At 40.3% G+C, this 15171-nt stretch overlaps 1 protein-coding gene across 1 annotated transcript in view; it reads left to right on the top strand.

Moving 5' to 3' along the window:
- Positions 1-15171, top strand: part of Ccdc6 (coiled-coil domain containing 6) — a 104061-nt gene that overhangs the window by 80670 nt on the left and 8220 nt on the right. Inside the window, exons 5-7 of the mRNA XM_003473567.5 lie at positions 1040-1200; positions 8011-8167; positions 11086-11186. Coding sequence (XP_003473615.1) covers positions 1040-1200; positions 8011-8167; positions 11086-11186 — 419 coding nt within the window. The remainder of the gene's footprint in view (positions 1-1039; positions 1201-8010; positions 8168-11085; positions 11187-15171) is intronic.

The raw sequence follows: 15171 nt of genomic DNA, 5'->3' as shown, positions 1-15171 counted from the left end.
CTCTTTAAAATTTAAAAAAAAAGAAAAAATTCAAGTTTTGTGTAAATCAGCTACATTTTGCATTTTGAGGCAGTAGTATAGTAATAAAGTTTTATTACTATATGAAAAGTTACTTTATGCAACAAAAATAGGGACCTTTATGATATTAACTGGAATTAACATACTAATTTTCTCAATACGGGTAGCCCTAGAGGTAATTTACAGTTTGCATTTGTATAAACTCAAAGGTTAAAAAGCTAAAAATAAAGCCCAGCAATGCCAGCAGCATAGAGAAGGGCAGTAAAGGTCCACTGCAGATTAGCTTTCCTCTGTAGAATACAGTTGGCGGTATTGCATAGTCCCAAGTTGCTGAGTGAAGCAATTTGAGATAATCATTTTGTGGATCCAAAGCTGTTGAATTTTACATGCTTCAGCCTACTGATAATTTCTGAATACGATAATATCACTGATTATGAAGCAGATAACATTGGTTTGGTTCTTAATTTTTTACCTTTGCTGTGTCCAGAAGCCAAAGGCCTTCTGTCCAGTTTGCTGGGTCCTAGACATTGATTCTGACTGAGAAAGTTAGAAGTTGAGTTTCTTTATATGATTTCACCTTGTAGAGAAATTTGTATTAGTTCATAAGTATTCATGTGATTGCTCGATTCTTGTGCCCATTTTAACATCAACTTCAGTGACCCAAAGCATTGGGTGGAATTCCTGTGTTATCTCCATGCCTTAATACCAGCATGTTACAATACAGGCAACAGATGCTTCTGTGTTCCTGTGTATTCCAAGCATAGCAGAACCAAATATTAAACTTTTCAGTAATGTTAAATTACCAGTAGTCATCAAAAATGAGGGTAGATTGTTTAGTTCTGCCTTTTGACCTGAGATACCAAATAAGTGTGACCACAAGTTGGTATAAAAATGGGCAGAAGATGCTGGCAAATAACCAGAGCATGCTTTTTAAAAAAGAAACTTTGCAGCCAGCGTTTTTGCTTTCTCATTTAAAAAAAGGCAAACTGTTTCATCTGTGGAAATTTTCTTCTCATTGAAGAATCTTGCAGGAGAAATTAGACCAGCCTGTGTCTGCACCACCATCGCCTAGAGATATCTCCATGGAGATTGATTCTCCAGAAAACATGATGCGCCACATCAGGTTTTTAAAGAACGAAGTGGAGCGGCTAAAGAAGCAACTGAGAGCCGCTCAGTTACAGCGTATGTAGCCTTTGGGTTCACTGAGTTTTCTGTCTGGGATTTAATACATGATACTACTTCTCTCTACCAGTGAATTTGCCATAATCAAATTCATGCTGTATCTTATTACTGGTGAATGTTCACATAAATTTACTGTCATCCTAGAAGGGATTTTTAAAAAATAGTACAGTAGGAGATACCACTGTGGAATACTTTCAGAAGATAATTCAGGAGCTAGTGTTTTTAATCTGTGCCACCATGTTCAGTCTAGCATTGTGCTGATGGAACAGTGCAGGAGACTTTAATGTACTTTTGGAATGTTAAGTTAGAAAATAGTGTTTACCCTTCTTACTACTAAATTTAGGGGTTTTGTTTTGTTTTTTTTTCTTTTGGTGTAGTACCGAGATTGAAACCGAGGGCCTTTGCCCTGAGGTACACCTACAGCCCTTTAAAATTTTTGTAAAAGTTTTATTTTGTTGTTTATATTTCGGGAGTAGGTCTGACCGAGTTGTCTAGGTTGGGCTTGAACTTGAGATCTTCTTGCCTCAGCCTCCTAGAGTGCTTGTTTTACAAGCATGTGTCATCATGCCCAGCTCTAAATTTAGTCTTGATTTCTTCATAGTATTTAAAGAATAAACACTTAAAATTTGGAAAAGGCCAAGATGTTGAGTTAGAAATTGAATGGGATTTCTGAATACTTAATCTCTGTATTTTCTTGGGTCTCCCCATTTCAGTGTATCTGGCTGCTCAGATTTATTTTGCTGACCAAATGACACAGTGAAAACTATACAGTCAAAATGCAAATCTGTTTCCTCCTCCCACCTAGATGATTTTCATAATTTCACATTTTTTCTGTATTCTTCCAGGTAATACATGTGGAAGCATATGCTAAAAAGCATAGTGACTGTTTAAATTTTTAAAAAATTATTACTGTAAGAGACACAATGCCATTAATCCCCCTCAAAATAGTCCCCTTTGCTTCAAGCTCACCCTGTCATTCTTGCCACTTGCAGAAGTAGCTTCGGAAGCCCTTTTTCTTGTCTTTAGCTGTGCTGTTGTTGCTGCCTGGATGTCCTAAATCAATTAAAAATGTTTACATTTCTTGATCATTTTTACTCTGGGTAAGAGCCAATAGAGGTGCTCTGAGAATCTGAGAATCAGTGTTGTAAACTTTTGATAAACTGTGTCACACGACACTCAGTAGCGACATACACCAGAAGAGGACTTCTAGTGCAAGTTGGAAGAATGACAGGATAAGTGTGTTCAAAGTGTGGTCGGTGTGTGGGTGGGGTTAATGGCAATGTGCCCTTCACCAAACACTTGTTTTCTCTAATTTAAGCATTCACTGTATATTTTCGCCTCTCCTTGTATGAATACTAAAATCATTTATACAAATAGTGGCGCAGTGACCATATTCTTTAGTGCCTGTCTTCATGTTTTATACCTTGAAGTATTTGTCCTTCTGGTATATATGAAGTTACCTTAGCTCTTTTGCTTTGTTTTTAAGACACGGTCTCACTGTATAGTTCAGGCTGTCCCTAAACTCACTATGGTAGCTCAGAATGTCCTTGAACTTGCAGCAGTCCTGCCTCAGCCTCCTGAGAGCTGCAATTACAGATGTGGAAACCATGCCCAGCTTCTTAGCTCCATTTTAAAAGGCTGCATAATATTCAGTTCTGTGGACATACCGTGGATTTGTCCCGTACCATTGGGCTCTTTCTGTGGTCATGCCGCAACTTCAGTGAGTGTTTCTGTACATGTGTTCGCTACCTGTGTGTGAACGCCTTTAGTGTAGATTCCAGGTGGATATACTGAGTCAAAGTTTAAGTTTTCGGTGGTTCTCTCAGCTTTATATTTTGTCTCTGAAGTGGATTGCAAGTTCCCATGCAGGGATGCACATGGGCTGGTGTGTCAAGGTCATCCCCAGAAGCTGATGGATTAGTTTCTTATTTCTGCTACAGTGAATCACCACAGACACATTGCCTCCAATCAGTACAGGTTTATTATTTTGTAGCTCTCAAAGCCAGAAGTCTGCCAAGAGTTTCATTCACTAGACCAAAATCAAAGTGTCATGGGGCGCATTCCTCTATGAGGCTCACGGGAACATCTGAGAATCTGAGAACCGCTTGTATGTTCTGTTTCAGGGGTGTCCTGCTTTCCTTGGAGTGGTCTCCCAACTGCTCTGCTTCCTTGTTGCACCCCCTTTGTGTGTGGGCCAGAGTGGAAGGTGTTGGAATTAGAACCTGGGGTGCTCTACCACTGAGCTACTTCCCCAACCCTTGTAATTTTCATTTTAAGATAAGTCTCACTAGGTCCTCCAGGTGGCCTCTGACTTGCAATCCTTTGCCTCAGTCTCCTGTGTAGCTGGAGCTGCAGATGTGTGCCACTATGTCTGGCTCACATGAGATTTTCCGTGGTTTCCCTGGCTCCCTTTATAAGGGCTCTGATGTATTGGACCCACGCCGATACTCTGAAATAATCTCCTTATCTCAAAATCTTAATCATATGCACAGAGTATGTAGTAGTAGCATTCACAGGTTTTGGGGATTAGCGTGTAGACGTGGGACTTCACAGGCATATGCTCTTCTGAAAATTTGGTTTGTTTTAAATACAAGTTAATTCTCATGTATATCTCAGGTTAATAGTTGCAGTTTATGTTCTATGAAAACAAGTCAGATAAGTCTAAGCATTGTCAAATGAGTCTCTGTGTTGGACAGAAAAGGTTTAGCACTTTCCTACACTCCTTCCAGAGTTGTTGGTTTGCTTTTCTTTTTCATTTATATTTGATGGAAATTTGGAGAGAATCTTCATTCTCATCTTTTGCTCTCTGTGGCAGTTCCATAAGCATATCTCTAAGTGCTGTTTTGACTTTGCAAGGATAGAAAAACAGGAGCCAAAGCAGCTTCGAGTGGTGCTTGGATGCCTGCATGCAGTGAGTTCTGATTCGGCTTAGAGGATGTGCTAGGGGCTGTTCCTTGGCATCTGCCTTTTCCTCCTGTGTCACAGGACCTTCGGATGACGATTGACCCCTGCATGTGCTAAGCCCCACTGGGCATGGGCATGAACATCCTTCTCAGTAGATCTCAATTCTGGTTGAGCAAAAGTCTGCTGAGGAGGTCAGTGTATAGCGGTGAGGCCTCATCCTTGGGGATTCTGATTTAATTGCCTTGGTTAAGATCTAGACCTTGGTGATTCCTACTGTACACTTGAAAGGAATGCAAAGTAAACAAGCCACCTTTAGACCCTTTGGCAGTCGCTGCTGTCAAGTGTGTCTGGAAGTCAGTCTCAGTTGGTGCTCTCTTTGACACAATTTGGGGAGCAAGGTGGAGCTGAGGGAAATAGAAGCTCTGGCTCCCCAAAGGACTAGAGAGCCCCACATGTCCTGTCAGCAGTGTGCCAGCAGGGGGCTCCCGAGGAGTGCCGTGCTGCCCGCCTCAGGCTGGCTGGACCCTTGACTCCCGGAGGAGCTGGGTTGAGTCTTGGCTTCAGGGTTAATTGCTGAATCGTCAGGAAATCATCCTCTCCTCATCTCAGGTGACATTCTTATCTGTAGGTTATTATTTCAGGCTTCCCTTGCTGACTCCTTAGGTGCTAAAGAATTACTGTTTTCTTTCTTTTCTTTCTGACATCTCCCCAGATGCTAAAGAATGCTTCCGCTTAGGTTTTTATTCAGAGATCCCTGAATCTTCAATTCTGCAAAGCTTTCCTATTTATGGAAGAGAAAGTTGACTTGGCTCTGACAGTCCCCCTTCTAGTTATAAACCCAAGGGCCAATTTAAGGCTTCCTGTAGTGCTAAGTGAAAAATTCAGCAGGCTTGCATTTCTGGGAAGAAATGATTTAAATTGTTCATATTAAAAGTGCACTTTGTAAATATTTTTCCCAGCATGCCTTCAATTAAAGAGATTTTTGCATCTGGATTAGGCAGCAGGGTTTCTGGCTACATTGAAAAAAAAAAACCAAGGAATTTAGTATTTAGTGTACATAATGGTGTTTAATAATTTTGGTATTTTATTTTTCTAAAATAAGAACATTAAATAACTTCATATATTGTAGGATGGTGTGTTCTTGGAAATCATTGAACAGTTATCAGAAGTCATTATTTGCTGAAATGCTAGACCTTCATAGAGTTGCTTAAAACTAAAAATAATTTGATGAGTATTGGAAATTGAAGTAGGGTCAGTTTGTGGGAGAAAAATGGTCTATGTGGCTTTTAGTTCCTCTTTTCTTAAATTTGGACTGGGCTAGAAATATGGATTAGCAGTCAATAGGAAACTGCACATGATTTCTCTGAATTTGTGCCTGTTTTTCAGAGAGGACTATAAGGAGATTTTACTTTTAATAAGTTCATGAAGGCAAAGGGAGAAAGAAAGCCAGAAGAATGAGTCCACACTGAGTTTTATATGGAGGTTATTCTGACTACTTGATAATAGCAGATTCTGTCTGAGATGAACCAGAAAGAAGGGAAGTTTTTTTAAACTGGTGTGTTTTTTTTGAACTGGAGAATCGAACTCAGGACCTCGTGCTTGCCAGGCAGGCACCTTGGTGCTGAGCTGTATCTCTGGCCCTAAGGAGAGGACTTTGTTTTGGAAGGGGACTGGAAAGTGCTGCAGAATCCTGTGAAGAATAACTTCAGCAGGGTACGGAAACTTGGCGGAAGTTAGATTCTAGAGCCTCATGAAGATTTCTGATCCCGGGGAAAGAGTCAGACAGGCTCAGCACGGGTCCCTCATCCGTCCCAGAGGCTGGTCACCCCTGCTCCAGAGAAGGGTGCTGGAGCTGAACTGGGTATATGGGGCACCTCCTGAGTCTATGGGGCTCCTCAAAAGCAAGACATCAGCCCAAGAGCTGCCAGTCATGTGGTATTTAGACCTTAATCTGCTGTCTGAGCTGCATGTGAGTCAGGGCAGTAGCGTCATGCACACCACAAATGAGGCTTATTTGAAATATTTTATTTTTATTTATTTTTTTATTTAAAGAAAAGGAAACAAAAAAAATACATGGAGATAAAAAAAGGGTAGAAATAATACAAAATTACTGAAAAACAAACGGTAAGAAATTGCTGGTTGATAAGTTACACATTGTCATCTTAGAAATAGCTGTTCAGGTTATAGAATTAAAGTATTTAGAATGACATTCAAAAAGTGACACTACAAACCGTTCTGCTCTATGATCGAACAAAAGCTCAGTAATATGGTTATCAGTCCTACACATTTGTTTTACATCTCAAAGAGGGTAAGATTAAACATATCAAAACAGAACAAAACAGTTAAAAAAACAATTTAAAGAAATTGATTTCAAAGCAAGTCCACTGGAGATCTTCACTGTCTGTCTCTAGTTTCTTACAAATAGTTGTCCCTATCTTCACCCACTTTATATACTTATTGCATATTATAGAACTAATCAAATCATTACAGGATGATGAAGGCTTTTTAGGTCCTCAAGTTCCAAATTAGGGAAGACAATAATAAACTGCCATCGCATTCTCTTTGTGATAGCTGTCCCCATCTCTACATATGCTGAAATTGAACTCAAGAAACCAGTCCAATGTCATTCTAATCAGCGAACAATAGTACTGCTAGAATTTATATCATAATGCTACAAAATTAGCCTCGGGTTTCTTAGCGTCTCTTCCTCAGAGTATCTGTTCATTACATCTTGCATTATATAATCTGTTCCCGTAAATAATTTTTTTTAAAAACCCATGTGTGAATTTGTACATATATATCTATCCTCTCTGTATTATAGGGAAAACCAAGTCATAGCAAGACAGCAAAACAATTTCCTAGAAAAACATGCATTGGATAAGACATATAAGACCACAATATAGATGATCTTCCGTAGTTACTATGTTTTCTCTTGTTATTTTCAATAGATTTGTCCACAACACCGGCTTATTATAGTTAAACATAGTATCACCCATTTTTATAAAAACTTAACTTTGACAGCATTGTAGGATTTGAGAACTGTTACTAGTTAATACCAGTATGGATATCCTTTACATCTTGTCATCCTCAGAGTAGTTGCCTCTACTTTTAGGGTTGATACTAACAAGCATACCAAATTCAAATAAAATCAGCCACGGCCAACCCATAGTCTTATGATTCAGATTCAATTAAGATCAGTCATAGTAAGACAATGTAAGTAATACAGGATTTCAGTTTAAGTTAATAGGAAAGTAAGGATAGTTACCATGGTATAACCTGCTATTTTTGGGTCAAGATGTCTGTGCCCTCAAATCTGACATGAGTGGACAGACCGCTTATTTGAAATATTAACCGCTAGTTTTCGTGTTTGCTGGGTCACTTAGTATTTTTATAGAAAAGATGTTAGCCATTACCTCATGTTCTGGTACAGTGCTTTGCAGTGTGGTTGGTTGCACATCATGCGTGTGTGACAGGCCCCAGAAGTGACCCACTGTGTCTGGAGAGGAGAGACAGCCGCACTGGTGGGCAGGTCTCTTCCCCACCTGGGCACCTCCTCACCTGGCTCTACCAGTGGAGAGAAATGTTCAGATAGCCACTAAATCCAGATGTGGCTATAATTCCACCATTTCCTCTTCTGCTTAAAGCACCGTTGAAGACCAGTGAATGGGATGAAGCTGCCTAACCTCCCAGCGTTGCCTTTTATATTATTTTCTAAATGTGATTCATTTCTAAACTACGATACTTGGGGTAAACTTTAAGTCCAGTTCTCATCTGGGTGTGTGGGAGCGGGAAGGACCATCTCACAGTAGTCCCCTGTGCCTTTGGGCTGCACTGGGATCTCGCTCCTTAAGATATGGCTTCTGATTTTCACCAAACATGGTTTAATTGTGAACTCTGGCTTTTCAGATTCAGAGAAAATGGCCCAGTACCTGGAGGAGGAGCGCCACATGAGGGAAGAAAACTTGAGGCTGCAGAGGAAGCTGCAGAGGGAGATGGAGCGAAGAGAGGCCCTCTGCCGACAGCTCTCTGAGAGCGAGTCCAGCTTAGAAATGGATGATGAGAGGTGTGCACAGGCCCTGCAAGTCCTGCGAACCAAAACCCAAACCCAGCCTTAGGAGGCCTTTTCTCACAGCTGTTAGATATGGAAGAAGATGGCTTATGCACACATCATAATTACTGTGATGATACACATATGACCACATTAATGTTGATGTTCAAAATGGGATAAGTGCAGAAGACCGAATGCTTTTTTAAAAAAAGAAAGGGAAAGACGCCATTCTAAAATAACAGATGAGGCTGGCATTGTCCTTGAATTTTTCTAGTCCTGTGTTAAATGCGTTGCAGGCTTAGGGGCATCTTCACTTCCTTATAAGGATAAGCAAACTATAGTGTATACTGACAAAACAAATATGTGCATCCTTGAAAGGAGCAGCAGGAGATTGGTAAAGGTTGTTGAAATCTCAAGAATTTAACACATTTGATAATTTGGAGCCTTTCTGCAACTTTTTTTTTTTTTTTTTTAAATAAAACTACCGCATTGCCTTTGTCTGCTCAAACCTAAGCGTGGAACCTTCTCGTTGCCTTACTGTGAGTGACCTGAGATGGGGGGGGTCTGTGGCTTAAGCAGGGGCACTGGTCCCTGCATTTATCTGTTATCTGGGTCCCCTACCTTTTCCTCTTTGAATTTGAGAGCACAGTGGTTATTAAAACAAGTGACAAACTTACCTTAGGGGGAAAAACTGTTCAGTTAGCAGAGAAACGCAGCAGCTAGGCAATGAGTCTTTCTCTGAGACGCCATCTGTGTAAGGAAATTGCCTGTTCTGGATCAGGGGTTCTGAGCCTTACAGAGACCACACCCCCATGTGGACAGTGACAGTGCGCCTCCTGGGGACCCCTCCAGTAGCACTGTGCAGCCAGTGCCCAGGACCAGGGCCTGCTGCTGTCTCTGCTGAGCAGTGCTGATGCCTGATGCTGAAATGTGTCATGGGGCACTGGGGAGCCCCAGCACTCTGGGGTAGAATGGGAGATGACAAAGCTTTTGACCATTTTAAGAAAAATGCATACTTTTGATAATGGAAGTCTACAAATGAAAAATTTTTATAAAAACAGGATAATAGGGCTGGGGATTTAGCTCAGCGGCATAAGCACTTGCCTTGCAAGCAGGCCTTTGTGAGTTCGATCCCCAGTACTGATAAAAAGTTAAAAAAAAAAATAAAAACAGGATAATAGGTTATCTTATTTAAAAACTGATCCCCAGTACCGATAAAAAGTTAAAAAAATAAAAAACAGGATAATAGGTTATCTTATTTAAAAACTATATATTTCCTCAAGAGAATAAATATTACTTTTTTTCAAAATTACATAAAACTATCATCTCTGATTCTAAATTTCATCAACTTCTAACAGTTTTTCATTCTCTTTAAAATGTTCTTCAACTATTTGGCTGGCAATGTCAGCTAGAATACTAAACACCATAACACTTTTTTTTTTTTTTGAGACAAGGATGCAGTTCAGGCTGGTCTTAAATTCATAGCGATCCTCTTGCCTCAGCCTTCTGAGCTCTGGGCTTACAGGTGTGTGCCACCATGCCTGGCGAAACAGCATTTTAACTACTATACTTTATTAACTTTCTTAAACTCTAGAGCAGTGATATGTTAATTTACATCCTGTGCCCAATTTTGAGTGAGACATACTCTAGGGCAGTGGTAGCAAACCTACATCATGTGTGCTGCGGCAGGCTGCTGTTAACCAGAATGCTCTCAAAGGTTCCCTATCACCGCTCTAGGGACAGTTTCTTTTGACTGTGTGTTAACAATACTGAAGCTCCTATCTCTGATGGGGAACAGTTGTTCAACAAATACTTTTCTGCCTACTGGAAATGATGGAAGAAAGAAAGGCCTGATACTTAAAATCATAAGTGGTAGTCAGCTGCCTAGTTGACTGTAGAATGCAAAGAAAGGTCCCGTCTACTATGGTATACTGCTTTAAGGAAGGTTGGAAATTAAGTGGAGAACCTCTAGTTGAAGTGCATGTCAAAATAAGGAGCCTTATTTGTTGAACTCTATAAACCCACTTAGAAATGTCAATGTTAGTTCCTCGTGTAAGCTGACCTAGTACAAAGGCTGAAAGCTTCCCTGGATTCAGGTGCACCACGTGCGTCTGCAGAGTACATCAAGGATGGTTATCAGAAAGTCTCTCAAGCAGAAATTTCTCCTCATTAGCACTCTGCTTGGTTGGCAGAGTAAAAGCTAATGTTCCTGGCAATCACACATCAGCATTCTCGGGTCTGACATGACTTTCGAATTGAGAAATAAGTCAGACTCAGCACAGTGTAGCTGAGCATGACCTAAGCAGAGTGCTCAGTACCCCACGTCTTCTGTTACTTTCTAACGTGAGCATTTGTTAAGTAAACAAGACTTCCCTGAAAACAGGTGACATTCAACTCATGGGCATATGGGCTTTTAAACTTCATTGGATGACAGTTCTCAGATGGCTTGCTTGGTTTTGAATTTTAAATCCCCATGCAGATGTAGCTGTTGGAAGAAGTCTTTGTAATTTTTGGAATAATGGAAGTGGATTTTGACGTGGTGGGCAGGAGAAGAGAGCAGCCCTCTGTTGTATGGAGTTAGCTCTGGGATCAGGCCTCCGTTCTGGGCTAAGACAGCCTCGATTCTCTACCCTGTGTCCTTGTAGATAGTGACAGTAAACATTTTAGAGATTTCAGAGATACAGACAGCCCCCTGCAGCATGCGTGCCATAGGTTTGCCCTCATGGAGAGTGCAGTTTGCCAAACAGTGGAGCCACGTGTCTCAGAGTCCGTGTTACAAATGATCCTAGCTGCAACGTCACTCAAAACATTCAGGACTTCTGCCTCAAGTTATAAACTCCAAACATTTCCACATGAGAACTTCCACATAGGAACACTCTTGAGACCTATGTAAATTCAGGTGGTTCTAATCATTTCCCCTTCTCTCGCTTTAGATATTTTAATGAGATGTCTGCACAAGGATTAAGACCTCGCACTGTGTCTAGCCCAATCCCTTACACACCTTCTCCGAGTTCGAGCAGGCCCATATCACCTGGTGAGTATGGGGCTTTGGCAACCTTAGCAAGTGCTTTCTAGTAGGGTTAGCCTGCCATGTGCCCTGCTACAGGGTAAACCTTCTTAATCATGCTCATGGTCATGTGCAAAGTAAATTCACTATTAAGACTGAGACTTAGCTTGGAAAATGTAAGCATAAGGACTGTAGTGCCATGTGATGTTTTTCATTTTTAAAAATTTAGCCTTAAGGGAATTTGTTTCTACAGTGCTTTTTTTAGGACTAGGTTGTTAAATCTTAGCTCATCATCTAATGGAATTTAATGGATTTCAGAGATTCCTTATAGCATACTTTGTATGGGTTCTTTTGCTACATTCTAAGTACACTTACCCTTAAAATAATGAAGGTAGGGATTATTTTCCCTGTTTTAAAATTAAGGCAGCAGTGATTCAGAGGTTTATTGCCGGGAAGTGGCAAGGCAGAGCACGGCTGTGTCCAAAGCCTGTGTTGTTCTTAGTGTGAGCTGCCACCTGATATTTCCAGTGATGTGTGAGAGAGACTTGGCCCCAGATGGCTGGCTGTACAGGCGGGGATGAACTTCTGCCTGGCAGTCTGCTCCTGGCTTTGCTGTTGGGAGCCTTTCCCTTAAAGGCATGCTTGTCTTCATCTGACCCGGAAAGCAGTCTCCCAGGGTCACCAGCTAAGCGTCATCCCTGTGTGGGACACTTGAATCTGGAGGGCAGCGAATGATCCAGCAAAGAAGGAGCAGCAGAGGAGGGTGTGGGTGACGAGTGGAGATGGGGGAGGGAAGAGAAAGTAGCTGCCAGAGGATTGTGTCTCATGACCAAAATGATGAGACTGATGTTCTTGGACTTGCTGATAAACAGGTTTTATAAGCAGTTGGTACAGTGGGTAAGGGGTGGAGAAGGAGTTTCAGAGTTCATAGTAGAATAGTGATGTGACCACCTTAAGGAGCCAGTTTTAAGGTTTGTAAAGTAAAACACATAATGGTAACTAACAAGTTGTTTTTTGTCTGCTCTGATAGTTAAAATGAGGGATATCCCTAAGGTGGGTGAAAGGGAAATGGTGCTTTAATGTTGTTCCCTTCCATCAAGTATAGGATGGAAATGGCTTGGGGTTTGGGGTTTGGGGTCCAGCTCAACCCAGCACTGTGCTGCTGTGACTTTAAAAAAATTTTTTTAAAGAGGAGACAATCAAACAATAAAATGGTTAGCACAGTGGTAGCCTTTGTATGCTTCGGGCCTCTACTGTGTGATATTAGACAAGAGAAAGGGGGACTGATTGCAGGCTAAAAGGACTTTTTCTCATGAATGAGCAGAGTGAGTATTGCTGCTCATTCTTGCAAAAACGTTGTTTCTGAATCTGTTCTGTACTTCCCAGAGGTCTTAGCACTCTCCAGAGGCTGCTCATCCTAGCTGCCTCTCACTTTCCCCAAATAGCACATTGGTTTCATTATCATGATAAAGGTCTTTTTCTTTTTTCAGTCTGATTTATTGATGTAAAAGGCAGGCATGAGCCAGAAAGAAGCAAGATATAGAGGGTTATTTTATAGTTCATAGGGATGCTGATTCATATTCGGTATAATTTAATGTCTTTGATTTATTTAAACCTAAAGAAATTGATTAAAAAGAATATTGACAGCTATTAAATAAAGGAAACAAGTATGATATCCTGGTTTGGACTATTACTTCTATGAGAACAAGTACTCTGCAGAAAACCTTACCTGATTGCATTATTTTTACCCACTGCACCTGCCTTTGTAGCAGGACCTACATCAGGTGTGGTGGTTACTTTGATAGATAAGCTATTTGGTTTTCCTTTAAACTGTGTAATAAATACCGCCTAGATTTTTTTCTTTCAGCTAGACAGAATATTTTTACCCTATTTTAAGTTCTATAATAGCAGCAAAGCAGATTTTCTGTCATACTTGGCAGCAGAGACCCTCCTTTCTAATGTCATATATTGTAGTGCTATATATAGTAGGCCTGCAAAACCTAAGTGTTCCAATTTTCACTTTAATTTTTATTGGAAAAACTTGTGATTTTTAGTGTTAAGAATATTGATTCACTTCCTTAGCAGAAATATGTTTGCATACTTTTCATTTCTATTTTAAACATTTTGGCTGTTCTTCCTCCCTTTCTTTTAATAGTTAATATTGGGATTCTTGCATTTTTACCAACTTTTGGAAGTATTTTGCACCCTTCTTAAGACACATCTTATAGTTTCTGAATGATCTTCATCTTGATTAAATGTGGACTCATATATAGGATGGGTGTTAATTTTTAATAGTTAGTCTTGCATTTGCCCATTTTTTAATGTAATCTAAGAAAATAATATTCCCAGTTCTCATGTGTTGATCAGTGAGAGGCAGTTATGCAGTCTAAAAATAGGTCTCCAGGGGCCAAGGATTTAGCTCAGCGGTATAAGCGCCTGCCTCGCAAATGCAAGGTTGTGAGTTTGATCCCTGATACCAAAAAAACAAAACAAAAGATCTGTACCCAATACTCATGAACATATCCAGCTCCCAGGTCTTGGTTTCTAATTCCAGTCTCTAGTGAAATGAACTTAGGTTAATTACTTGAGAGATAGATGTTTCTAGATTTGGGATAGCTCCTTGGAAGAAAAGAAATAAACTGCTTACAAAGCAAAATGATGTGGCTATGTGAAACAAATGTAGAAGCTCTCAAACACTAAACCTATAACAGTTTGAGCAATAAAAGAAATATAGTCAGGTAGAGAATAATGACAGTCTGTCAGTGATGGGCCACATGTGCAAAGACATTACTAATGAGGTTGTACCTTCTTCATTTGTTTAACCACCCTGTGATGTTTGCACACATTTCTCAGAAGATATTCCCATCCTTAAACCATGCCTAACTGTTCTGTGTAGTGAGCCAGAATGTGTAGTTTAGGAATTTCAACATAAATGTTACTAAACTTCTGTCATTTGTTATGTTTCTGAACCAGAGGGTGAGATGCATGACTATTGAAATATGAGGGCAAGCAAACATTCATAAGATTTGTTCTCTGACCTCTACCAGGAGCTTTTCAACAAGGCCTGGGTAAAGGTAAAACTGCATAATCTTGTGAGTAGCTTCTTCAGTGTTCTGCTTGCCATTCAAGACGTGTAAAGCACAACAAGGTAAATGAACTTGTCCACTGTTGCTTACAGCCAAGCTTGAGCTAAGATCCAAGATAATCCAGCATTTGGGACTGGGCCTATCCAGAGGAGGAGTTAGGTACTGATTAACACTGGAGGAAGGAAGAGGCAAGAAAGAGGAGGTTTTTCCAGGCCATGGGGACGAGGTGGACAGACAGTGCTGAGTGGGGAGCCATGTAGTCACTGTGAGTCTCGTGGCTGCCTTGGGGCACAGCTCCTCTGAGAGCCTATTCATTTGGTTTGGGGTAAAGCAAACAGGACTTGGAGAATCACTGTTGAGAACCATTGACTTAGAGCATCAGAGCATAGTTTAGAGCTAAAAGGAGAAGTCTTTTACAGCAGCAGCCAAAGAAAAATTTTTTTTTTAGGTTGGGTAGACAATAAAAAGTCTTTGAAAGTTTCTCATTAGTTGCTTTAATATATTCATAATTATGCTTCAGAAAAATTAGCCTGGTAATACCAGAAAATAGGTTGGAGTTTATTTGTTTTTTAAATGAGTTGAACATCTTGAATTCTCTTTGGAAACGAAAGTTAACTTTTATAGCTCCTCTCTTAAGTTCATTCTTTCCCAAGGAATAGGATTAGCATTTTTCTTCCCCAAAGCTGTTTAGAGCTTCCATCTCTCAGCTGACTGATGCCCTGGTAATGCCAGTAAGCATCATTTCAAATGATCCCTCGAGTCCAAAAGTCTTTTGTTTTACCTCTGAACTCCATTTTGGAAACATCCATTATTGGAAATGGAAGTATGTTGAAGGGCATCATTGACTGATATCCAAATCAAGAAATGAAACAAACCCATACCTAGCACTGGATGTTGAAGGCACAGAAAACCCTACAAGTAAGGAA

The sequence above is a fragment of the Cavia porcellus genome, unplaced genomic scaffold (genome assembly GCF_034190915.1).
Source record: "Cavia porcellus strain 051 isolate PalLab524CR breed Dunkin Hartley unplaced genomic scaffold, mCavPor4.1 scaffold_28, whole genome shotgun sequence".
NCBI classification, from domain to species: Eukaryota; Metazoa; Chordata; class Mammalia; order Rodentia; family Caviidae; genus Cavia; species Cavia porcellus.
The sequence above is the reverse complement of the archived record's forward strand: the minus strand, read 5'-3'. Positions and strand labels throughout refer to the sequence as shown.